Source organism: Dendrobates tinctorius, unplaced genomic scaffold (assembly GCF_039654945.1).
Source record: "Dendrobates tinctorius isolate UK_male_01 unplaced genomic scaffold, ASM3965494v1 ptg000011l, whole genome shotgun sequence".
Classification (NCBI taxonomy): domain Eukaryota; kingdom Metazoa; phylum Chordata; class Amphibia; order Anura; family Dendrobatidae; genus Dendrobates; species Dendrobates tinctorius.
The window spans coordinates 102257772-102285728 of record NW_027361679.1 but is presented as its reverse complement, the minus strand read 5'-3'; the positions used below and the strand labels follow the sequence as shown (position 1 = coordinate 102285728).

General features: G+C 43.4%; 1 protein-coding gene across 5 annotated transcripts in view; it reads left to right on the top strand.

Annotated features, from left to right (window-relative positions):
* Positions 1 to 27957, top strand: part of REXO1 (RNA exonuclease 1 homolog) — a 195101-nt gene that overhangs the window by 116192 nt on the left and 50952 nt on the right. For 4 of the 5 annotated variants that reach the window (XM_073545606.1, XM_073545616.1, XM_073545626.1 and 1 more), the window contains 2 exons: positions 15032 to 15142; positions 25021 to 25136. In XM_073545606.1, coding sequence (XP_073401707.1) covers positions 15032 to 15142; positions 25021 to 25136 — 227 coding nt within the window. The remainder of the gene's footprint in view (positions 1 to 15031; positions 15143 to 25020; positions 25137 to 27957) is intronic. The other variant, XM_073545636.1, reaches the window with a different exon arrangement.

Sequence of the window (27957 nt, the reverse complement as noted above, 5' to 3'; positions counted from 1 at the left end):
GTTAAACAACTATTGTAGTGCTTTTTGGTAAACAATATTTCTGGTTTTACCTTCAGGTGCATATATGAAAAGATGTTTGGGGTTTCCCACTTTAGAGCAAGCAACGTACAACTGTCCATGTGAAAAACACAGGCTCTCCAAATTAATGCTGGCTACTTTAAATGATTAACTTTGTATTTTGTTTATAGTGATAGCAAATGCAAGTCGGATTGGGAACTGCAGACGCTTAAAATTGAAGGGGATGTTGCTTGGTAGCAAAGGAATACGTGGAATGAAAACATTTGCTCCCTGAGTTTCCCATAAAAATAGTGGCTTCAATAACATCTCAATGCACAATCTTGTGCCGTTACACATTTTTGGTGGGTAAAGGTTCCGAAGCAAAATCATTGTGGCTCCTATTTTTAAAGTGAGCTTATGCAGTGTTATTACAGGAGACTTTCATGCTTGCCAACCGTTGTCTTGTTTGCTCTTATTACAACTTGATATTCATCATTTAGCATTCTTTCTAAGGCTATTTTGAAAAGGTTTACTAACTGACTGTGCTGATGGAAAAATCTTTGCAAATTCAACACAATCTCTTTTTTTGTCTCAAGTGTAGCTTCACAACGTCTATCAGCTTGCATTTGTTCGTCTCCCAAAAAATAAATTTATAAAAACTTTGGATCTTCATTTGCTGCAGGAAGCATTTAACCGATTTTCTGATATATTTGGCCCTGGACTTTAAAAGTTGGCATAAATCCTGCTTCCTGGAGTCCAGCTGTCATACCAAACGATGTCATCTGGAAAGATGAATTGTATCTCCTAATATTTTGCAGAAAATGCTTGGACTCGGGAGTTGTTCCTAACACTAACCCTATGCAGTTAGATCTAAAGGTGACAAACTGACTTTGCCATTTGAGCAGCACATACCAGGCGATTCCAAGTTAAACTTCTTTGCTTGACAATGTTTGCATATTATGTCCATTTTGCCAATTATGACTTTCTGATGTGACCTATAGTCTTGAATTGGGTTTTAGTGAAATGCTTCCAAACTCAAATCAGCCTGCCGACATCTTTTCACAAGTTGCATATGTCGTATACGGTCATTTTCACAACGTTCATCCTTTTGTTCAGATGTTTACATATTCCTTACTTCAGCCTGCCTTATCCGATTCTTGTGAAGACAAAATTCCCATTGCTCTGATGTCTCAGCTGCCTTACATTTAGCCTGTCTTATCTGTTTCTTTTCAAGCCGTGAGTCACGTTGTTCACTTGTCTGAGCTCTTTGACACAATTTTGCTTTCTTAGCTTTTGGATGAACTTGTCCAATAGATGGTCGTTTTTTGGTCAGCATTTTTAAAAACAGTCCTCAGTATTATGACCCTTTAGTATTCACCTGACACTGATAAGAGATGTATTAGGATGAATAGTAAATACAGAGCAGCCCTCACACAGTATTACTATGACCTGAAGGAGCTCACATCTCAGTAATGAAAACCGCCTCACAGGCAGACTTGTCTAGTTGCCCATAGCAACCAATCAGAGCTCAGCTTTCACTTTACCTCAGCAGTATCCGTGATGAAAGCTCCCTGTATAGTAAGCAATAATGACAATCTTACTAAGAGGCATTTTTGACCAATATTGCTGCTCAGTAATGTTCGTCCGCGTGCGTAGGGTGCATCCATCTCATTGTGCTTGCATGCGTGTGTGGTCCTTGCGTGCATGCGAGCGCGTGTGTGTGTGTGTGTGGTGTTTATGGGTTGGTGTTGTGGTATTTGTGGTCTGGTGTTTGTATGGTGTTGTGCTTGTGAGTTGGTGTGTGTGCTGTCTGTGATGTTTGTATGGTGTTTGTGAAATAGTTGTGTGTTGTGTGTGGTGGTGCAGCCCCTTTAACAGCGACTCTTTGGCGCCGTCACTATAATCCGTTCCTGTCAGTCACAACTGTTGTTTTCCCCTCAGCACTTTTACTTTCACCTTCACATTTCTGCATTATATGTATTATATGTATAGGGCCTAACTTCGGGGTCCCCAATCTCATGACGGAGGGACGCTGGGTCGTGCCAAATTTCACCCAAATCGAGCGAGAACTGTGGATTTGTATAGAGTGGGCTACAACAGATTTTGAGTGTGTATGTGTATATATATATATATATATATATATATATATATATATATATATATATATATATATATACAGTGCCTACAAGTAGTATTCAACCCCCTGCAGATTTAGCAGGTTTACACATTCGGAATTAACTTGGCGTTGTGACATTTGGACTGTAGATCAGCCTGGAAGTGTGAAATGCACTGCAGCAAAAAAGAATGTTATTTCTTTGTTTAATTTTTTTTTAAATTGTGAAAAGTTTATTCAGAGGGTCATTTGTTATTCAACCCCTCAAACCACCAGAATTCTGTTTGGTTCCCCTAAAGTATTAAGAAGTATTTCAGGCACAAAGAACAATGAGCTTCACATGTTTGGATTAATTATCTCTTTTTCCAGCCTTTTCTGACTATTTAAGACCCTCCCCAAACTTGTCAACAGCACTCATACATGGTCAACATGGGAAAGACAAAGGAGCATTCCAAGGCCATCAGAGACAAGATCGTGGAGGGTCACAAGGCTGGCAAGGGGTACAAAACCCTTTCCAAGGAGTTGGGCCTACCTGTCTCCACTGTTGGGAGCATCATCCGGAAGTGGAAGGCTTATGGAACTACTGTTAGCCTTCCACGGCCTGGACAGCCTTTGAAAGTTTCCTCCCGTGCCGAGGCCAGGCTTGTCCGAAGAGTCAAGGCTAACCCAAGGACAACAAGGAAGGAGCTCCGGGAAGATCTCATGGCAGTGGGGACATTGGTTTCAGTCAATACCATAAGTAACGTACTCCACCGCAATGGTCTCCGTTCCAGACGAGCCCGTAAGGTACCTTTACTTTCAAAGCGTCATGTCAAGGCTCGTCTACAGTTTGCTCATGATCACTTGGAGGACTCTGAGACAGACTGGTTCAAGGTTCTCTGGTCTGATGAGACCAAGATCGAGATCTTTGGTGCCAACCACACACGTGACGTTTGGAGACTGGATGGCACTGCATACGACCCCAAGAATACCATCCCTACAGTCAAGCATGGTGGTGGCAGCATCATGCTGTGGGGCTGTTTCTCAGCCAAGGGGCCTGGCCATCTGGTCCGCATCCATGGGAAGATGGATAGCACGGTCTACCTGGAGATTTTGGCCAAGAACCTCCGCTCCTCCATCAAGGATCTTAAGATGGGTCGTCATTTCATCTTCCAACAAGACAACAACCCAAAGCACACAGCCAAGAAAACCAAGGCCTGGTTCAAGAGGCAAAAAATCAAGGTGTTGGAGTGGCCTAGTCAGTCTCCTGACCTTAACCCAATTGAAAACTTGTGGAAGGAGCTCAAGATTAAAGTCCACATGAGACACCCAAAGAACCTAGATAACTTGGAGAAGATCTGCATGGAGGAGTGGGCCAAGATAACTCCAGAGACCTGTGCCGGCCTGATCAGGTCTTATAAAAGACGATTATTAGCTGTAATTGCCAACAAGGGTTATTCCACAAAATATTAAACTTAGGGGTTGAATTATAATTGACCCACACTTGTATGTTTAAAATTTTTTAACATTTAACTGAGCAACAAAACTTTTTGGTTTGTAAGATTTATGCATCTGTTAATAAATCCTGCTCTTGTGTGAAGTTTGAAGGCTCTAACTTATTTGCATCTTATCAAACCTGCTAAATCTGCAGGGGGTTGAATACTACTTGTAGGCACTGTATATATATATATATATATGTGTGTGTTATAGTTTGTATGCGTGTGTGTATAATATACACCCATTTGGAAGATATGAATTAATCAATGTCAAATTCTTTTAGTAGCCTCGGGCTGTGTGCCCACGTTGCGTTTTTTTAAGCGTTTGAGCAATGTTTGTACCGGCACAGACGCTGCGGAAACGCTTAAAAGAAGCTTCACATTAAATTGCATGCGTTTTTGACTTTTTGTGCCAATGCATGCGTTTTTAAACGCTCAGGAATTGCTCAGGAATCGCTTAGCGGCTAAAAACGCAGCATGCTCATTAATTTCCGCATTTCTGAGCGTTTTTAGCCTTTTCCAATGTTCCCAGAAAACACGTGGAAAAAACGCGCGTTTTCTGGGAAGGGGATCAGTTTCCTGAGCGTTTAAAAACGCTAAGGTGGGGACATGGCCTCACAGAAATATTTTTTTACTGTGAGACACTGAATGATGTTGTAAGGCTATGTGCCCACGTTGCGTTTTTCAAGCTGTTTTTTCCTGAGCAGAAACGCATACCCTTGCCAGGAAAAACACATGCGGTTTTTGACGTGGTTTTCATGTGTTTTTCCATGCGTTTTTTATAAGCGTTTTTTGAGTCCAAATAAAGTTGTTAATAAAAAAAAAGGCTACTATGAGGTCATTTCCTTTTCCATCCCCTTTTCTCCATTTTGTTTTCTGACTGTTTTTAAAATGCCTCACGTGCAGCAGCAGTGGGGTCTTAGTGAAGAAAACTTGCGGATTTTACTGCTGACTTTATTACTGAATCTGCTACTGCCGCCATACTGCTGCCAGCCAGTGCCGCCATACTGCTGCCAGCCAGTGCCGCCATACTGCTGTCAGCCAGTGCCGCCATACTGGGATTTGGGATGATTTAGCGAATCCTGCTTTGAGCAGGGGGTTGGACCAGATGGCCCAGGAGGTCCCTTCCAACTCTACGATTCTATGATTCTACTGCTGTCAACCAGTGCCGCCATACTGCTGCCAGCCAGTGCCGCCATACTGCTGCCAGCCACTGCTGTTGTGAGTTCATTTTTCCCTTCACAATTGGGGTCTGATGAATTCCCTCCTCTGGTGAAGGAAGGTAGTGAGGCTGATTATCAAACACCTGGGCAGCTAGATGATGACTGGGTGGCTGGAATTGAGGACTGGATATAAGGCTGCCGACGCCCTTCTTCCTGGCTGGTGATTTTCCTGCTGGATTCTTGGAGACCAGTCTGATTCCTGCATCTCAAAGCTAAGTTTTTCTGCTCTGCTTTGTACTTTTCAGTTTTGTTTTGCCTGGTTTTTTAGGAGTTCTGCCATCCCCGGCCGGGGGTGAGCTGAATTCCATTTTTGTCTCTGATCTGTTGATCTTTTGCTCTGTCTTCAGAATATACCTGAGTGCTGATATTGTCTTTTGAAGCCTAGCGACTTCAGGGCCTGTTTTTCCTATCAGTCGGTTGGCTCATTTTGATAGGGTTTTTGCGGATGGCAGACAGCAGCTTTCCTATCCTGTCCTATGTAGTTAGCTTGGGCCCCATCATTTGCTCAACCTATCTTTCTATCTGTGTTAGTGTTTTCATCTTGCTTCACCGTCATTATATGTTGGGGGCTGCCTATTGCTTTGGGGCCTGCTCTGGGGCAGTTTAGTTTTTCCCCCTTTCTGTCTTTAGGCTATTTAGCTCTCCGGCTGTGATCGAGGGGTCTAGGGCACCGTAGGAACCCCCCACGGCTACTGCTAGTTGTTGTGGATAGGTTCAGGGGTCTGCAATCCGATAGCTGCCAACCTCTCTGGTTTTTCTGGACTTAGCTGGTATTTTGTTTTTTCCTCCTTCGGTGACTCATCATAACAGAATCACCAGCCATACCGCAGATCCTAGGGTACTCAATAGCAGGAGAGAATTGTAAACAAAAAAAAAAGGAAAAAAAAAATGTCAGAATTTTTTTTTTTTGCGTGCATAATTTTTCCTCTATCTCTGAGGCTGTAGGGGGAATTTTTTCTCTCAATGGAGATGAAGCAATTGTGTGGAGCAGCTCGCTACTGAAGTGCGGGGAATTTCCACCTATCTTGCTCATTCACATGCTGCTGAACCAAAGATTCCCACTCTTGATGTGTTTTTTGGGGATCGGTCTAAATTCTTGAATTTCAAGAATAATTGTATATTATTTTTTGCCTTGAAGCCTAACTCGTCGGGGAACTCCGCGCAGCAGGTTAGAATTGTCATCTCTTTGCTGCGCGGCGATCCCCAGGATTGGGCGTTTTCTTTGAATCCTATTCTGAATAATGTGAACGCATTTTTTCAAGCCTTGGGGTTGTTGTATGATGAACCTAATGCTATTGATCAGACTGAAAAGACCCTGTTGGCATTAAGCCAGGGTCGGGATTCAGCAGAGTTGTACTGTCAAAAATTCCGAAAGTGAGCTGTCTTTACTACCTGGAATGATGGTGCCTTGGCAGCCCTCTTTCGGAAGGGTTTGTCAGAAACTGTAAAAGATACTATGGTGGGATTTCCTGTTGCCTCTGGTCTTGACGATTCTATGTCATTAGCCATTCAGGTGGATCGGCATTTACGTGAACGCAAAACTACACGAGAGATGTTGCCACTTGTTGAACAAATGTCTGAACCTATGCAATGTGATAGTTTTGTCTAGGGCACAACGTCAGGAGTTCAGAAGGCGTAATAAGCTGTGTTTTTTTTGTGGAGATGCCTTGCATATTATTTCTGTCTGCCCTAAACGAGAGAAACGTTGTGCACACACGTTTTCTGTGGGTGGTGTTCAACCTAAGTTTCTTCTGGCAATTACTCTGATCTGCTCCCTGTCCACATTTTCCGCCAAGGCTTTGGTGGATTCAGGAGCAGCTCTTAACCTGATGGACTTGGATTTTGCTAAACGTTGTGGATTTCCTATGACACCTCTGCGGACGCCTATCCCTTTGAGGGGTATTGATGCTGCTCCTTTGGCGAAGAATAAACCTCAGTTTTGGACCCAGGTGGTAATGCGGGTCGCCCCAGACCATCAAGAAAATTGCAGATTTTTGGTGTTGCATAATTTGCATGATACCATTGTTCTGGGGTTTCCCTGGTTGCAAATCCATAATCCAGTTCTGGATTGGAAATCTTTGTCTGTGGTGAGTTCGGGTTGTCGGTGTGCCCTTAGCGATGCTCCTGTTTTCTCCACCTCTCCCCAGTCGCATGATGTTCCTGACTATTTGGCTGACTTTTATGATGTATTTAGTGAGAATGAGTCTGCGTCTTTGCCTCCTCATAGGAGTTATGACTGTGCAATTGAGCTGAACCCGGGGTGTAAATTCCCCAAGGGTCGGCTTTTCAATTTATCTGTACCCGAGCACGAGGCTATGCGATCCTATATTAAGGAGGCATTGGAGAAGGGTCATATTAGACCATCCTCTTCACCCTTAGGTGCTGGGTTTTTTTTCGTGGCTAAAAAGGATGGTTCATTAAGGCCTTGTATTGACTATCGTGCCCTCAACAAAATTACTGTTAAATATCAGTATCCATTACCCCTGATTTCTGATCTATTCTCCAGAGTTAAAGGTGCTTGCTGGTTTACCAAGCTTGACCTCAGGGGGGCGTATAATCTTATTCGCATTAAGCATGGGGATGAATGGAGGACTGCGTTTAATACTCCGGAGGGACATTTTGAGTACCTGGTGATGCCTTTTGGGCTCACTAATGCCCCTTTTGTCTTCCAGTGCTTCATGAACGATATATTCCGATACTTTGTGGATAAATTTTTGATTATCTATCTGGATGATATTTTGATCTTCTCCAAGAATTGGGACTCTCATGTGGAACATGTTCGGACTGTGTTCCGGATTTTGAGGGAGAATTCCCTGTATGTCAAGGGATCGAAATGCCTTTTTGGGGTACAGAGGATTTCATTTTTGGGATTAATTTTGTCCCCGTCAACTATTGAAATGGACCCGGCCAAGGTACAGGCCATTTATGATTGGGTTCAGCCCACTTCTTTGAAGGCCCTCCAGAAGTTTTTGGGTTTTGCTAATTTTTATCGGAAATTTATAGCTAATTTTTCTGGCATTGCCAAGCCATTGACGGATTTGACTAGGAAGGGTGCTGATGTGCTGAATTGGTCTCCGGAGGCTGTTTCTTCCTTTCAGGAGCTGAAGCGAAGATTCACTTCTGCTCTGGTTTTGCGGCAACCTGATGTCTCACTCCCGTTTCAGGTGGAGGTGGACGCTTCTGAGATTGGTGCAGGAGCGGTGTTGTCCCAAAAAGATCCTGTGACATCTAAAATGAATCCTTGTGCTTTCTTTTCCCGAAAGTTCTCCCCATCCGAACGTAACTATGATGTGGGGAATCGGGAACTGTTGGCCATGAAATGGGCATTTGAGGAGTGGAGACATTGGTTGGAGGGAGCCAAACACCAAGTCGTGGTCCTTACTGACCACAAGAATTTGATTTACCTGGAGTCGGCCAAGCGCTTGAATCCTAGACAGGCTAGGTGGGCCTTGTTTATCACACGTTTTGATTTTGTGGTCTCTTTTCTTCCGGGCACTAAGAATGTCAAGGCAGACGCCCTCTCTAGGAGTTTCCTTGCTGATTCTCCTGTTGTGACTAAGCCTGCTACCATCTTAGGCGAGGGGGTAGTTCTTTCTGCCATCTCGCCCGATTTGAGACGTGCTCTGGAAGAGTTTCAGGAGGACAAACCTGAGCGTTGTCCCAGTGGAAAGTTGTATGTTCCTGACCAGTGGAGGAAGAGAGTCGTGTCTGAAGTTCCTTGCTCTACATTGGCTGGTCATCCAGGTATTTTTGGTACTAGAGATCTGGAGAGTCAGTCTTTTTGGTGGCCCGCCTTGTCTCATGATGTCAGGAATTTTGTGCAGTCCTGTGGGACTTGCTCCCGGTCTAAACCTTGTTCTCGCTCTAGTGGCTAGTTGATGCCTTTGCCGGTGCCCAGGAGGCCATGGACCCATATTTCAATGGATTTTATCTCTGATATGCCTGTCTCTCAGAGAATGACTGTTATTTGGGTGATTTGTGATAGATTCTCTAAGATGGTCCATCTTGTACCACTCCCTAAGTTGCCATCTTCCTCTGAGTTGGTGCCCTTGTTTTTGCAACAGGTGGTTCGCTTGCACGGGATTCCTGAGAACATTGTATCTGACAGAGGAGTTCAGTTTGTGTCTAGATTTTGGAGGACTTTCTGTTCCAAGCTGGGAATTCAGTTGTCCTTCTCTGCGTTTCACCCTCAGACCAATGGGCAGACTGAGAGAACAAACCAGACTTTGGAGTCGTATTTGAGATGTTTTATTTCTGCCGATCAGGATGATTGGGTTTCATTTTTGCCCTTGGCCGAATTTGCTTTAAATAATAGAGCTAGTTCTGCCACTTTGATAATCCTCCTGTGCCGGTGCTGAGCAGCCAGGACAGCAGAGAAGATCTGAAGACTAACTACAAGCAAGCAAGGTCCGTTGTTCTATAAAAATGTGAAAAACCAAAAAAAGTTAATAAAAATTAACTTTGTTTTCAAAATAAAATCTGGTCTCCATTATTTGGTGAAACTCCATGTTGGGGCCCTAGTAGCACTCTAGATCTATTAACACATGGGTAGTGTCAACATCATGACACCCTACTGTAATAATGTCCACCGTCCTGGCCCCTTTATATAACAATGTCTCTCATCCTAAGCCCCTTCCAGTTATAATGTCCCCCATCTTGGGCACCTTCCTGGTCTAATGACCCCCATTGTGATAAAATGTCACACCTTCTGAACCCTTTTTGGCAAAGTATCCCCATTCAATGTCTTCCTGTAATAATGCCCCCCTCCCATCCTGGGTCAGTTCCATTTACATCATCCTCCCTAGTCATGGGTGTTTAATGTATGTCTTTTATTTTTATTTTATTTTTTTATAAGAAATTAAAATCAACACAGGTTTTCTTTAGAATTTTTTTTTTACTAAACATTAATGTTTTAAAAAAAAAAATAAAACATGAAATTACAAATAGCACCCTGTCAACAGGACAGAGTAGGGGGGGGGACTTCCAGACTGGTTGGTGGTGAGACAAAAAAAATTATCAGAAACTATGATAGTCTGGATCATATCCATAGTTGGGATATAAGTCTTGGAATGACATTGAAGAGTTGGGGGAAATATTATGGTATGTGGTGCTGGTGGTCGGCTATAACCAAATGGTTCGACAGCGTCAGGCCTGTATGCTGCCGCCTGCCCAAAACGCTGCGATGCAGCTGCTGCTGGTGGTGGTGGAGGCCCACTTTGGGGATTAAAAATATTAAGAATCCCCGTCATTATAGCTGATGACGGGGGAATTGGAGATGGGACATCAACAGTCATTAACAGTAAATTGACTGCTGACATGAAAACATTCTACCGGTCCAGTGGCATGGATCTTAGGCGGCCGGCTAAAAATGAGCCAAATTTGTCCAGCTCATCTTGCTTCAACGAAGTGTCGAGCATACTGAGGGTTCGACTAGTGAGGTTTTCTACCGCACTAGTCAAAGTCTCAGTATTTGGGACCTTTTTGTGTGCCGCCCTTCTCGATGCCACATGACGGGCAGAAGTAGCCCCCATCCTAGTGGGCCTTGACACGCCACAAGCAGAGCTACAGGCAGCGCCCAAGGCAGGACCAGCAACACAGGACTCTGACGCCACCTCCACCCCAGATGCCGACGTACCCGCTGCATAACTTGTTGGTGTTTCAGATACAATATCTGTGGGCGCCGAGGATGATGGCCTGTCCTCCGAACCATCCGGTGATGAGAAGATATGTTCCTCCACCTCCTCTCCCAGACCCTGCTCCGAGCTGTTTTCATGGGCCGGTGGAGTTTCGGCCCTGATGTTGCCGTCAGTTCTGTAGAAGGAAGACAAAAACCATATTAATTTAAGACTACTTTAAAATGTTAACAAAATGAAAAAAAAAAAAATTATATATAAAATTTACCTCCGCAAGCTCCTGCTCGTTTAAATAAATTGGAGATGTTCAGCATATTGGACTCTACCCCTTGGAGGCAAGCTTCCGCTTGTAGGTTTCATGGATTTCATGAAGCGATCTGTGACAGACCTCCAGCATTTCTTTACATCTTCCACTGAAATGAAACAATAAAAAAAAGGATTTTTAAAATTAAATCATTACAAAATCTGGACAAATTCAATTTATGAAATACATACTAATCATTTTTTTGTCCAGCTGAAGGCAGATTAGGCCACTGTGGGTACAGTTCTTTCACGATAGCCGGCCAGACATCCCGCTTTGAACCCTTGTACTGTTCACAGGAGCGGTCCCAAATGGCCGGGTATTTCTCAATCTACAATAAAGTTAAGAATTTTTTTTTAAATAATTGTGTAGTCAACTATATGAATATTATATCAATATCTACATTTGCACCCATAAATTCATATACAGTATATCCACACGGAAACACACTTTCAAAACCAATATAGATATGTATGAATCCATGTACACATGTGCACACATACACAACCACCCCAACACTGCTCTTTCAGCCTACTCTCCGTTACAATTACTCTAACCCTAATCCCAACCCTAATCCCTAACCCTAATCCCATCCCTAATCCCAACCATAACTCTAATTCCAACCCTAATCCCATCCCTAACCCTAATCCCATCCCTAACACTAATCCCAACCATAACCCTAATCCCAACACTAACCCCCTAATCCCATCCCTAATCCCAACTCCTACACTAATTCCAAACCATAATTTTAAATTATTTTTAATTCAAATTAGGATTCAGGATGGGATTACGGATAATGATTTGCATAGAGTTGGGATTTGGCATAGGGAAACTTTTTCTTTTTTTGGTAGGGGGGGTTAAAAATGGGATATATATATATATATATATATATATATATATATATATATATATATATATATATATATATATATATATATATATATATATATATATATATATATTATATATTCTCCCATTTGTAACACCCCCTCCCCAAAATAAAAAATATATACACACACACATACCCCATTCCCCCCCTCCCAAGAATAAATATATATAATTTTTTCTTAATTTTGGGAGGGGGGGTTAAAAATGGTGTGTGTGTGTGTGTGTGTGTGTGTGTGTGTGTGTGTGTGTGTGTGTGTGTGTATATAGAATTTTATTTTTTTTTTGGGAGGTGGGGGGTTAAAAATGGGATGTGTGTATGTATATAATATATATACACACCCCAGTTTTAACCCCCCTCCCAAAAAAAATTTTTATATTTTTTTTTTTTTTGGGGGGGAGGGGGGTTAAAACTGGGGTGTGTGTGTGTGTGTGAAAAAAATATATATATATAATGTGTATATATGCACATACATGCATGCATGCATGCATACATACACATATATCCCATTTTTAACCTCCCAAAAAACAAATATATATATATATATATGTGTGTGTGTTTTTTGTTTTTTTTTGGGAGGGGGGTTAAAACTGGGGTGTGTGTGTGTATGTGTATATGTATGAGTGTGTGTATATGTATGTGTGTGTGTATGTATATATATACATATATATATATATATACACACACGCACACATCCCATTTTTAACCCCCCACCTCCCGAAAAAAAAAAAATGTATGTGTGTGTATATATATGTATATATATATCCCATTTTTAACCCCACCTCCCCAAAAAAATATATCTAATATATAAAGCTCAAGTGTGTGTAAGTGTGTATGTCCGGGATTGGCATCTGCACCGTCGCAGCTACAGCCACAAAATTTGGCACAGTCACACGTCTGGACCCTGAGAGCGTCCTAGGCTATGTTGTGAGGTGAAATTTTAACCCCGCGCGTTCCAATTCACCAAACAATTTTGCCCCTATCTACATAATGGGGGAAAAAGTGTGTGTGTGTATCAAGCCCCGCCCCTCATTATGATGTCGTAATGGTTGACTATGGGATGGAAGATGTGTGATTGGTATATGGGCACTGGACTATGGGATGGAGGATATGTATGACAGGTATATGGGCACGAGACTATGGGATGGCGGATATGTATGACGGGTATATTGGCACGAGACTATGGGATGGCGGATATGTATGACGGGTATATGGGCACGAGACTATGGGATGGCGAATATGTATAATGGGTATATGGGCATGGGACTATGGGATGGAGGATATATGATGGGTATATGGGCACTCGACTATGGGATGGAGGATATGTATGATGGGTATATGGGCACGGGCCTATGGGATCGTGGATATGTATGATGGGTATATGGGCACGGGACTATGGGATGGAGGATAATTATAATTTGCTTTAACTAACCACAGTTAGTTACTATGCCCGGGCAGCGCCGGGCTCTTCAGCTAGTGTGTGTGTGTGTGTGTGTATGTATATGTATGTGTGTGTATGTATTTGTGTGTGTATATATATATATATATATATATATATATATATATATATATATATATATATATATATATATATAGTGAGAAAACACTCCGGAATCGCCTTTGCTGGGGTCAAAGGTCACGTGCGTTCAGCATGAAACTCAGGCGCACAGCCGGGATCCGGGTATAACTGACACTGGGGTCAGGTTTATTTAAGGTGAAAGCAATGCATAAAGGAAATAAAAGCATAAAACAAATCCTTGCCTGTCCGGCACTAACTAAACAAGGTACAACCTAACTACCAACTGGCGGGCTTCTCCCGTCCAGCCAAACCACAGTTACCGTGGGCACTGCTTTCATTCACATGTGTCTCTCACACAGACAGGCTCTCTGTGTCCCCAGGCTGAGACACTCACACAACCACCTGGCATCCTTTTATATCCGCCTCCCATTATTCATTAGTAACCAGGTGAGATACTGACTAGACTAGGCCACATAGGAAAGGTATCTGGGCGAGATATACCTGCCCTCATCCACTATTCCCACATGATTCTCACATATCCCCCCCCACTCTGCTCAGACCATTCCGGTCGAGCAATGACACCCGCCAAACAGTGCACTCGGGACAGGGCATCTGCATTCCCCATCTGTACCCCTGGGCGGTGCTCCACCGTAAAAGTGTAGGCCCGCAGAGCAAGGAACCACCGGATCACCCGGCTATTCCGTTCCTTGTGCAAGTGCATCCACTTGAGAGGGGCATGGTCAGTGATCAGCCTAAACTTTTGGCTCACCAGGTAATATTTGAGTGCCTCTAGAGCCCACTTAATGGCTAGGCACTCTTTTTCTACGACTGCAAACTTTTGCTCATGTTTATTCAGCTTCCTGCTGAGATAGAGGACTGGGTGTTCCACTCCGTCCCTCACTTGTGACAGTACGGCCCCGATACCGGTATCAGAGGCATCCGTTTGTACCACAAACACGCTGCAGAAGTCCGGAGTCACCAGTACGGGTTGAGAGCAAAGTGCCCGTTTTAGGCTATGGAAGGCTTCTTCAGCCACTAAATTCCATTTAATCATGACAGAGTCTTTCCCTTTGGTAAGATCCGTCAGGGGGGTAGCGATGACTGCAAAATTGGGTATGAACCGGCGATCCCCAGAAAGGCTTGCACCTGCTTCTTGTTGACAGGTTGCGGCCAGTCCTGAACCTCTTGAATCTTATCGACCTGGGGTTTAACAATACCATCCCATAGTCCCATGCCCATATACCCATCGTACATATCCACGATCCCATAGGCCCGTGCCCATATACCCATCATACATATCCTCCATCCCATAGTCCCATGCCCATATACCCATCATACATATTCTCCATCCCATAGTCCCATGCCCATATGCCCATCATACATATTCTCTATCCCATAGTCCCATGCCCATATACCCATCATACATATCCGCCATCCTATTGTCGAGTGCCCATATACCCATCACACATCCTTCATCTCATAGTCCCATGCCCATATACCCATCATACATATCCTCCATCCCATAGTCCCGTGCCCATATACCCATCCTACATATCCGCTATCCCATAGTCCCGTGCCCATATACCTGTCATACATATCCTCCATCCCATAGTCCAGTGCCCATATACCCATCACACATCCTCCATCGAGGGCTTTCACAAAATGTCGGCAGGGCCCCTGCACTTTCTATTGTTTCCAATACGGTGGGGAAAATGGCTGCCGCAGGTGGCACATTTGCAGAATAAGATCTCAGGAGATGAGATCTCTTTGTATGTGAAAACTAGAAAGGCCTTTCTGTTGGGAGGCCATTTGTTTGTTCAGTTTAGGAAATATTTTTGCTTATTAGATCAGTGTTTTTGTGTTTTTGTTTTTTTTTTTGTAAAGCAACATGTACAAGATGGACGTAAGGATAACCTGGTTGGCTTTGTGAAGACTTTTGAGAAGTTAACTTCATCTGAAGGAAGTCCCGGTGTGTTTGCTTTAGACTGTGAAATGGTAAGTGATTTTGGCTACATCAAATTCTTTAATGTTAACATTTCTGTATAAAAAGGTTGTACATTTGTATATCTGCTTATTCTGATATAAAATAAACATGTACTGTATTTTGCGAATTGTAAGGCGCATCCCAAATTTTGGGGAGAAAAATGGGGACAAAAATTGTTTTAATAAAATGGTAATCTGTGTTATAATTCACTTTTACTGTAGCTTACCTGGGGGGCAGCAGTGATGGAGTGGGGTCCTAGGTGGCATGGTCACTGCTGCGGGAAGCTGGTTGCGGCAGGAGATGCAGCGGGCCCTAGGCTGGTAGGACGGGGTGTTCGGCAGTGGCAGGAGTGGGGCGATGCTGCTGGCCCCAGGCTGGTTAAACGGGGTGTTTCGCGGTGCTGGGGCTCTGCTTACATTTTGTGGAAGCCCAGAGCCCCACATCTTCCATACTTTTTAATGTGGTGGACTCTGGGGGAAAATGGCATCCGCAGCCGGCGCACGCGCAATTGGTTTCAGGAGACGAGATCTCAGTGCCGAGATCTCAGTCTGTGCATGCGCCATCTCGGCAGCCATTTTCACAGAGTCCACCGCCTTAAAGAGTAAAGAGCAGGCTCCGGGCTTTCACAAAATGTCGCCAGAGCCCCTGAACCTCTGAACACACCGTCTCATTCCCCTTATGCCTGCGGCAACACCCTACTCCTGCTTCTACTGCTACCTGAAGGAAGGTTCCTGCAGCAGCGACCTTGGGACCCTGCTCCACCACAGCTACAATTCGTGTTATAATACACACCCCTATCCCCCCCAAAAAAAAGAAAATTGGGTGGGGGAAGTGCATCTTATAACTGGAAAAATTTACATTATTCGCTCAGTATGATATTTCATTGTTATAGGGGGTGCAGAAGTAGCAGTTGCATTTTCACAGTGGGCCTAAAAATCAAGCACAGAACATAGTTGTTGTATATGAGGTATGATGGGTTATGGTCCTATTTCAGATGTTGCATTCTGACACTGAAACCTCAAGAAATACTTCGAAGAAAAAATTACATACATTGCCTGCAGAATTGTTAGACAAGTGGCTGTTTTGATCATGTCACAATTATTTTTGCATATTTCACAACTTCATGTTCATTAAACATGATTATTTATTGGATACATCATACCAGGTGATGTTTATTTGTGTGTGTTAAGGGAGGTTGTGGCCTAAGGTTACAACACTCTTTATCAAAGTGCTTTTTCCACACATTTCTTTTGATCATTGTGGCCAAAGAGTTATATTTTAAACTCATCGGTCCACAGGACTTGTTTCCAAAATGCATCAAGCTTGTTTAGATTTTCTTTTCCATATGTCTGACGTTGAATTTTATAGTGAGGACACAGGAGAGGTTTTCTTCTGATGACTCTTCACTATAGGCCATATTTGTGCAGGTGTCTCAGAAATGCAGAGTCTGCTAAATCTTTCTGAAGGTCTTTTGCAGTCAAGCAGGAGTTCTTATTTGGCTCTTTAGCAATCCTACTAGCAGCTCGCACTGAAATTTTGCTTGGTCTTCAAGACCTTCTCTTTACCTCCACTGTTCCTGTTAACTTCTATTTCTGAATTGCATTTCCAACTGTGTAAATGGCAACTTGAAAACACTTTGCTATCTTCTTATAGCCTTCTCCTGCTTTGTGGGCCTCCACCATTTTCAGAGTGCTAGGCAGCTACTTAGAAGGATCCCATGCCTGCAGTTTTTTGGCACAAGGTTAGAGGAGGCTGGATTTTTATAAAGCTTAAAAATTTGCATTTGGCCTTTCTACCGATGATTGTGAACAAGCCATAACCCTAACAGGCTAATTAAGATTTGAAACATTGGTGAAAGTAAATGTATCATCTTTAATTTTAGCCCTTTTTGAGATCATTTCTAGGGATGAGCAAAGAGCTTCGGATAAGTCTTAATCCGATTCTCTATAGCGCTTACCAAATAGCTGCAATGGGAATCCGGATTCCTGCAGCGCTTCAGATAATCAGCTGTTTAGCGCCGCAGCTGTATGTGTCACGGCTGTGTGACAGTCACAACACATGCATGGAACAGGTCACCGATGGGCTTCACTAATCCCACCCATCGGCACCCAGGTCACCGATAGGTTGGCAGCAGACCCTTGTGGTTGTCGTTGCCGGATTGCTATGAGCACATAGCAACTGAAGCCCTGCTCTGTGTAGCACAGGCAATTGGATGATCGCAGCGTTTAGTCTCCCATGGAAACTATTGAAGCAAGAAAAAGTAAAAAAAAAGTTTTTAAAAATATAAAAAAAAAATGTGAAAGTTCATATCGCTCCTCATTCAAAATAAAAATCATGTTTTCTTATCACTGTGTTCAGAATCACCCGATTTATCAATATATTAAGAGAATTTATACGATCGGTAAACGTCTTAAAAAGAACCTATACACAGAGGCGTAGCTAGAGGTTCAGCTTTGGGGGGGGGGGGGGGGCTGTTGGGTGAAAAATCTGAGTGGGCCCCTAACCGGTAACCCTGATTACAACTCAGGTTGGCACACTCTAGTATAGGGGAACCTCAGCAGATGACTGCGCTGTAACTGAAACAAATCTCTATACAAAAAACAATACTGTTAGGGCAAGTTAGGATAGGATATGGGTTGAACTAGATGGACTTAAAGTCTCCCTTCAACCTTAATAACTATGTTACTATGTATTACCGCCATATGGTGATCTCATAGTGATAGATACCAGTCCTGCAGAATATACAAGTTTACTATCCAGTTACAGATGATAACTTACAGGTGACGTTATTTCTGACAATCGTTTACTTTTGCATCTTACTCAGACCGACATGCCGACTCCTCCAGCCCGGACTGGTCTGCAGAGATTACAACAAAGACACATCTGACTTCTCACATTTCCAGCCCAGTACACATCTATCTCCAACCTGCACAAACTACTCACCCCAATACTGAGCCACTGCTGCCATATGTGTCCCTACTATTGTACCTGATACCCCAATACTGAGCCCCTGCTACCATATGTGTCCCTACTATTGTACCTGATACCCCAATACTGAGCCCCTGCTACCATATGTGTCCCTTCTATTGTACCTGATACCCAAATACTGAGCCGCTGCTGACGTATGTGTCCCTACTATTGTACCTGATACCCCAATACTGAGCCGCTGCTACCGTATGTGTCCCTACTATTGTACCTGCTGTGTGGTACTAAAGCAGAGCTCCTCTAACTGCCTCACATAATAATGCGACCATTGTCTCTTTTGTGCCCTCACAATAGCTCCCATACTATATATAACCCCCAGTTTATGACAGACCCCACAGTAACTCCCACACTGTATATAGGCCCCCATACTGTATGATGGCCCCCACAGTAGCCTTTAAACTGTACTGTATAATGACCCCTACATTTGCTCCCATGCTGTACAATGACCCCCGCATTAGCTCATCGGCTGTGTAATCGCCTCCAAATTAGCTCTAACACTATATAATGACCCCTGCATTAGCTTCCATATTGTATAATGACCACTGCATACACTGGCCCCACATTAGCTCTCACACTGTATACTGGCCCCTCATTAGCTCCCATACTGTATACTGGCCCCGCATTAGCTCATCCATTGTACAATGACCCCCGAAATAGCTCTAACACTGTATAATGGCCCCTGCATTAGCTTCCATACTGTATAATGACCCCTGCATACACTGGCCCCACATTAGCTCCTATACTCTATATTGACCCCTGCATTCGCTCCCATACTGTATAATGACCCCTGCATACACTGGCCCCACATTAGCTACTATACTCTATAATAACCCCTGCATTAGCTCCCATACTGTATAATGACCCCTGCATACACTGGCCCCACATTAGCTCCCATACTGTATAATGACCCCTTGCATACACAGGCCCCACATTAGCTCCTATACTCTATAATGATCCCTGCATTAGCTCCCATACTGTATAATGACCCCTGCATACACTGGCCCCACATTAGCTCCCATACTGTATAATGACCCCTGCTTTAGCTTCCATATTGTATAATGACCACTGCATACACTGGCCCCACATTAGCTCTCACACTGTATACTGGCCCCTCATTAGCTCCCATACTGTATACTGGCCCCGCATTAGCTCATCCATTGTACAATGACCCTCGAAATAGCTCTAACACTGTATAATGGCCCCTGCATTAGCTTCCATACTGTATAATGACCCCTGCATACACTGGCCCCACATTAGCTCCTATACTCTATATTGACCACTGCATTAGCTCCCATACTGTATAATGACCCCTTGCATACACAGGCCCCACATTAGCTCCTATACTCTATAATGATCCCTGCATTAGCTCCCATACTGTATAATGACCCCTGCATACACTGGCCCCACATTAGCTCCCATACTGTATAATGACCCCTGCATACACTGGCCCCACATTAGCTCCTAAACGCTATAATAACCCCTGCATTAGCTCTCACGCTGTATATTGGCTCTCACATTAGCTCATCCATTGTACAGTGACCCCCGAATTAGCGCTAACACTGTATAATGGCCCCCATTGTAGCTCCCATGCCTTTGATTTTGGTCTCTGTCGGTCCCTGTCTGTGGGCTACAACTTGCACAGCTCTGATATATAAGACAAAGAACAAAATAGAAACAGATAGTGGGTATGTATAGAGGCCAGCGTATGGGTACAGCTCCCTGAATGTACCCAGGTAACTCTAAAAGAAAACCACAGAAAGAGGAAAGAATCCTCCAATATTTGAGAAAAAAACAAAACAGGCAGAGATGCTTACTTGTATAGACAGGCCTCAATACAAATGCACTAACAGGGTGCAGCGGACCCAAGTAAAATGGCAACTGCACAGGTGCAATAATACCTAATGAAACAGCCAGCCTGCAATCAGGGATTGGCCATGTGGCACACCAGTGCAAAACAATAATTCGCATGTGGCAATGTTCACACAGGGAATGCAGAGCATATGGTTCACAGCCTCCTAGTAACACCATATAGGGGGGCTGCCCATTGCTAACTGTAATGCATCCCGTGTGAACAGAGGCCACAGTTTACAGAACCATTTGGGCCCAACTGCACCCTGAAAAGATAAAAAGTGCACAAAAAACATAGCAATATATGTAAGGTATTGGTTAAATAGAAACAGATAGTGGGTATGTATAGAGGCCAGCGTATGGGTACAGCTCCCTGAATGTACCCAGGTAACTCTAAAAGAAATACTTTTGTCTGAACAAGACCCCAAAGAGGGAACCAGAAAGAAAGAGGGAATTAGAAGAGAGGGAGGTAAAATATTACTCATGTAAAGAAGAAAATGCACCCCCTGGTATGTCTTCTCTTTTTTATTCTCTTTTATGCCTTTGGGGGGGTGGGGTCTTGTCCAGAGTATATGTTCAGGGGTCTATATGTGATCAGCTATATGCACCTGCTAGCTGTTTGTATTTTCTTCTATTTGGCTCTTTATCATATATATATTCATCCTCAACTTTGTGGGGATTATTTTTTTTAATAAAAAGTTATATACCGTAATTGGGTTTTCATGCTTGCCGCCCTGGATTTACAATATGAGATGATAGGACCCTCACCCCGGCTACAGGACCAAGTCACAGGGTGTGTGTATATATATGTATATGTAGAGAGATATTTGAAATATACGGCTGCCAAACATTCCAGGCATTTACTGATCTTCAATATAGCAGCAAAAAAATGAAGGCGGCACACCATTTAGACAAAATGAAAAAAACGGAGTTTTGGTTCTCCTGGCAAAAGGTTCTCAGTAGGACCGAAACATTGCTGAGCCCCAATGAGCTATTAAAACACTATTTTTTAATTTTGTTAATGGTGCTCTGCCTTCATTTTTTTGCTACTATAGATTTTTACATTTACCTGTGTATATATTATATATACAGTATATGTGTATGAAGAGGGAAATTCACATACTCTTATCTGTGCTGTCCTGCAGCCGAGGTGACTTCTATTAGGGCAGGGTATGATACTGACCACTCATGGATGTCAGTGGCTCTAAGGCACAAGGAGATTTATGGCAGTTGATTTGCACTGACAGAGACGCCTTCTGAGCTGCACAAAAGTTCAAGTAGCCGCCACAAATCTACTGTGCCTCAGATACAGGACCACAAACACAAACAATAAACCATCCCGGACTTGTAAAGAGGGGAGCAGCGTCCTGCCCCTCATCACTGCACAGACACCTCAGGGCCCCTGATGCACGCAGCAGCCTGAGTTCTTACACTCTCAGAGCATAGTGTCTTGCTCTGAGGGCTGCATGGTGATGTCTCTCCTGGAGACACACAGGGAGCAGTGTGGGCGTGTCTGCAGTTTGCTGGAGGAAGCTTAAAGGTATAGTGTCCCTGCACTATCTAGAGAAATTTAACTACATCGGTAAGCTGAACACGCTGACATGGTTAACAGTGGCAGAGGCTTTGGGTGTGGGTGGGCCCCCTCAGAGCAAGGGGCCCGGGGCGACCGCCCCCTCTGCCCCCCTGCTAGCTACACTACTGCCTATACATGTTTGGTTTCTACGAACTCATAATGGCCTGGAAAATCATAACTGAAGGTTTAGCATTTAGTTAACATGGTAAAAAAGCAAAGCAAAAAACATTTGTGGAATTGCACTTTTTTTTGCAATTTCATCACACTTTAATATTTTTGTTCCCATTTTCCAGTACACAATATGGCAAAACCAATGGTGTTGTTGAAAAGGTACAAGTTGTAGCGCAAAAATCAAGCCCTCACATGGCCATATTGACGGAAAAATAAAAGTTATGGCTCTGGGAGAAAAAACGGATCTCAAAAATGGAAAAACCCAAGGTGGTGAAAGGGTTAAAGGGAAGGTACCATCAAAAAAAAAATTTTTTTCAACAATTGAGAAAATGTAAAGTATTAAAGTCATATCTGGGGCCTAAAATGCTGACTACACCATGAGCTGAATTTCTTGAAGGGTGTAGCTTTCAAACTTGGTTCAATTATCGGGCTTCTACTGACCCAATATCCCAGGAGTTTCACCAATGCAACATGGCACCTGAAACCATTCAAGGAAAATCTGTGCTCCGAAAATGGTTCTCCTTCCCTTGTGAGCTCTGACTTGTGCCCAAGCGGTAATTTCTGATGACATATGGAGTAGTAGTGTGCTCAGGAGAAATGTTTTACAAGTTGTGGGGTTATCTTCCTTTCATTACCCATTGTGCTGCAGATAAAAAGATTTACGCAAAATCAACAGTTTAATGGAAGAAAAATGTAATTTTTGTTTCAATGTTCCAGCATTATAAACTTCCCTGATACACCTGTGAGTTCAAAATGCTCACTGTACCCAAATTTGAATTCTAGGGGTGTAGTTTCCAAAATTGGGTTACTGTTAGGGGATTTTTTTTTTGCTGTTTTGGTACATTTGCAGAGCTCTGAGGTGCCTAAGTATCTGTAATATTTTCCATACAACATTGTTCTCCAAAAGACAAATAGCAGTCTTTCCCTTCCTTACTCTGTGTGCCTAAACTGTAGTTTCCATCACATAAGGGGTGTTTCCATATTAAGGGGTTCAGCTTTTAAAATGAGGTTTTATTTGAAAGTTTTTTTTTTACTTTTTACATTTGGGCTTCTCTGTCACTTCAAAAGTGAAGTGTTGCCTAAAAGTAAATGGGTTTTGTAAATTTTGAAAAAAATGAAAAAATTGCTGCTATTTTTTTTTTTTTAACCCCTTAACGACCGCCGATACGCCTTTTAACGGCGGTAATTAAGGGTACTTAAACCACAGCGCCGTTAATTCACGGCGCTGTGATTTAAGTGAATAGCGCCCCCCAGTGTCGGATTTTCTCCGGGGTCTCGGCTGCCAGGGGTAGCCGAGACCCCAGAGAACATGAATCGGTCGGTTTTTACCGACCCCCGCTTTTGCAATCGCCGTTATTAACCCTATAACGGCGACCGCAAAAAAAAAAAAAAAGCCGCGATTTTACATTTAATTTCTCTTTCCTCTGATGTGATCGCACATCAGAGGATCGAGAAATAGGGTCCCCGATCCCCCCCGGTCCCCTCCCGGTACCTCTCCCTTGTCCTCCGTCCCCTCCCGGTGGTCCCTCCCGGTACCTCTCCCTTGTCCTCCGTCCCCTCCCGATGGGCGCCGCCATCTTGAAAATGGCGGGCGCATGCGCAGTGCGCCCGCCGGGAATCTGCTGGCTCCGGCTGGCAGATTCCATTCATTATTTTGATCACTATGATAAACGATCATAGTGATCAAAATAATAAAAATAGTACATAACCCCCCCGTTTATCACCCCCTTATATAAGCACACATAATGAAATAAAAAAAATATTTTTTTTTTCAGTTTTCCATAAGGGTTAGGGTTAGGTTAGGGTTAGGCTAGGGTTAGGGTTAGGTTAGGGTTAGGTTAGGGTTAGGCTAGGGTTAGGGTTAGGCTAGGGTTAGGCTAGGGTTAGGCTAGGGTTAGGGTTAGGGCTAGGGTTAGGCTAGGGTTAGGGTTAGGCTAGGGTTAGGCTAGGGTTAGGGCTAGGCTAGGGTTAGGGCTAGGGTTAGGGTTGGGCTAGGGTTAAGGGTTAGGGTTGGGCTAGGGTTAGGGTTGGGCTAGGGTTAAGGGTTAGGGTTGGGCTAGGGTTAAGGGTTAGGGTTGGGCTAGGGTTAAGGGTTAGGGTTGGGCTAGGGTTAGGGCTAGGGTTGGGCTAGGGTTAGGGCGAACTAGGATTAGGGTTGGGATTAGGGTTAGGGGTGTGTTGGGGTTAGGGTTGGAGCAAGAATTGAGGGGTTTCCACTATTTACCAACTTTGGGGGTCTAAAAATTGGGTTTCTTATTTTCACGGCTCTACTTTATAAACTTCTGTGAAGCACTTGAAGGTTCAAAGTGCTCACCACACATCTAGATAAGCTCCATCATGGGTCTAGTTTCCAAAATGGAGTCACTTGTTGGGAGTTTCCACTGTTTAGGCCCATCAGGGGCTCTGCAAACGCAACATGATGCCCGCAGACCATTCCATCAAAGTCTGCATTCCAAAATGGCATTCCTTCCCTTCCGAGCTCTCCCATGCACCCAAACAGTGGTTCCTCCCCACATATGGGGTATCAGCGTACTCAGGACAAATCGCATAATAACTGTGGGGGTATGATTTCTCCTGTTACCCTTGTAAAAATAAAAATTTGGGGGTGAAAAGATCATTTTTGTGGAAAAAAAAATGGATTTCTTATTTTCACGGCTCTACGTTATAAACTTCTGTGAAGCACTTGAAGGTTGAAAGTGCTCACCACAATTTTACCACTAACATGAAGTACAATATGTCACAAAAAACAATCTCAGAATCAGCAGGATCCATTAAAGCGTTCCAGAGTTATAACCTCATAAAGGGACAGTGGTCAGAATTGTAAAAATTGGCCTGGTCATTAAGCTGCAAACTGGCTCTGTCGCTAAGGGGTTAAGCATTCTAACTTCCTAACAAAATAAAAAGAACATTTAAAAAATTATGCTGACGTTAAGTAGACCTATTGGTGTTAAAGGCATAAAAATGTTTTGTTTTTTTTTTAAAAAGTCTACATTTTTAACAATCTTTTCTATTTTTAGAGTCCAAATCATGTCGACCTTCATTTACACTAACATAAAGTACAATGTGTCACAAAAGAAAACTTACAAACATTCCAAAGTTATTACCACGTAGAGTGACTTGTTAGTTTTGAAATATCTTGCCTGGTTAGAAAGGTGAAATCTTTCTATGGCGGTCAGGGGTTAATAACATTTACTCTGGTTGAACAGAAAGATTACCATTAGCTCAACAGATCATTGGTGTTTGCTAAAACTTTAGAAGTTAATTTTTCTGTGTTTAATCATTTAGAATTAATGTTATAACTTTTTTTCACAGTGTTACACTACAAAAGGACTGGAGTTGACTCGTGTTACTGTTATAAACTATCAGCTTAAGGTGATTTATGACACTTTCGTAATACCAGACAACAAGATTGTGGACTACAATACCAGGTGACTGATATTGCTGACTGATCCAGATTTATGAATTTAATTTTTTTTTTACATGCATGCCTTGTTAGATTTTGTTGTTTGTACAGTACATAAATGTCTGGATTGACTATCATCCAAACTGTATATGATCCAATAGAAGAATACACGGGACACTTTTAACCTCTTTGCGGCTTTGTAAATCTGAAGCTCAAAAGATGATATATACGCACAGCGAATCGTTTTTACATTGCTGTGCATGTGTCTATTTTTTTAGCACTTATTTTGTACTTTTTTCAGGCAGACTTTGTACCATAGCCAACTGAAAAAGATGCCGTGTGCACATAACGTTATGCTTCATTCACATATCATTAATTCACATCCGCGTCAAATGCATTTTTAGAATGGAGAGCACATAAACACGTTAAAGTCAATGGATCCTTTTACATGTCTATTTTGGGAGTCAATGAGTCACACATTAAAAAAAAAAATACAGAAAAAGATACAGCCTTACCATCATCAAATCAGATATCAAATGCAGCAACACGATGCAGCAGACCCTCATGATAAGGCGGGGGCAGCACAGGTGCAAAATACTGATGAAAACAACCACTCACAAACCTACCAATTCATGGAGGGGATGGCTGCCTAGTTAAAAAAAAAAAAAAAAAATACACACAGATGAAGCTTGCATAGATCGTCAGTCACACAGGTAGGTGTGATGCACAGTGTCTGGCTTACAGCCTATTAATGACTTCCATACTATTAGATCAGGCAGGCTGCCCAGCACTATGATCGAACACCCCAAAACAACACGCATACCTAGTCACACACATAATAAAGTGGGTCAGCAAAAAAAAATGATGGCACGCAGATGTCATCATTGCTACATCTGTGCACTATTCTTTTTAACCCCTTTCTGACATCTGACGTACTATCCCGTCCAGGCGCCCTGGGCCCATATGCTCATGGACGGGATAGTACGTCATAGCGATCAGCTGCGCTGATTATCACAGCTGACAACCGGCACTATGTGCCAGGAGCGGTCATGGGCTGCTCCCGGCACATTAACCCCTGGCACACTGCGATCAAACATGATCTCAGTGTACCGGGGGCATAGGGAAGGAACGCGCACGGAAGGGGCTCCCTGCGTGCTTCCCTGAGCCCCTCGGAACAACGCGATGTGCTTGCGCTGTTCCGAGGGCCTCCTCCCTGCAGGCCCCCCCGATCCAAGATAGCCGCAGGGGCCTTCCGGGTCCTGCAGGGAGGTGGCTTTCTCAGTGCCTCCTGCACTGCCTGTCAGATCACTGAGCTGACACAGTGCTATGCAAAGTGTCAGATCAGCTATCTGACACAATATAGTAATGTCCCACACTGGGACAAAGTAATAAAGTAAAAAAAAAATAAACTTCATAACATCAGCATAGCGTCCATGACAGAGTTCAGCTCTGTAATCCCTGTGGTCACACAGGTTAGGCATACACAGGCTCTTCATCCTCAGTTATCTCTCCCACGTCAGGTTTTCCTCATGGTTCCTTCATCACGCTGCAGACGTCCATTCCCCCCAGGGAATCATCAGGCACGTGCAGCCATTCAACACAGCGTTCCTTGCTGTCAGGAAGACAGCCCCCATCTCTCCCAATCCAGGGCCTTCCAAAACGGACCAACCAGGTCCCTGCATTCACCCCCATGTGACCTACCCTGGCCACCTTATATGGTCCGTAGCCACGCCCACCGGGTCACATGGCTATAACCTCACCACAGGTCCTTGAACCATTCTCACACACTTTATAATATCGTCCTAAACCACACCCCTGGGTGGATTTGTAGTTAACTAGTCCCACCCGACTCACCAGCTACCTGGAGACTTCTCCCGGACACATTGAAACATCACCTCAGCATTATCACTGCTGATCAACACACACATAAGTCTCCATCTCAAAGCCACCCAACTTGAGATACACAACGGTCATTCAGTATTCTGCCATTCATCCTCCCTCTTAGGACATCCACACAGCGCCCCCTAGCGGACACAGTGGTCACTACACCACTATATATATATTTGCATTTTAGCTGTTTGCCAAAATATATTCAAGATTAGTTGTGTAATCAATATAGGCCTACAATGTAGACTCGGCTTTAATTTGAGGGTATTCACATCCTAATTAGAGGAGTGGTTTAGGAATTACAGCTCTTTAAGCTGAAATGACGAAATCCATCAGGGAGAGAAGAAATGTTAGAAGGGGACAAATAAACAGTTTGGTTCAATCTGCAAAAAAAAGAGCGCACTGGTAAGCTTGGAAACGCAAAAAGGCCTGGACGTCCATGGAAGATAGTAATGGTAGATGATCCCAGAATCCTTTCCATGGTGAAGAAAAAAGCCTTTCACAACATCCACCCAAGGGAAGAACAGGCTCTCGGAAGTAGGTGTTTCTGTATCCAAGTCTACTGTAAAGAGAATACTAAACAAGAGCAAATACAGAGGGTTCACCACAAGGTGCAATCCATCAATCATCAAAAATAGGCCAGATTATAGAAGCTAGCCCAGTTCTGGAGACGCATGTTTTAGTCAGATGAAACTAAGAACAACTTGTACCACAATGATGGGAAGAAGAAAGTATGGAGAAGGCTTTCAACAGCTCGTAATCCAAAGCACACCACATCCTCTGTTAAACATAGTGGAGGCAGTTTGATGGCATGGTCATGCATGGGTTTCAATGGCACTGAGTCACTAGTGTGTATTAATGTGACTGAAGACAGAAGCAGCCTGAAGAATTTTGAAGTGTACAGGGCTATACTTTCTGCTTAAATTCAACTAGATGCAGCAAGGTTGGGCAGCGTTTCA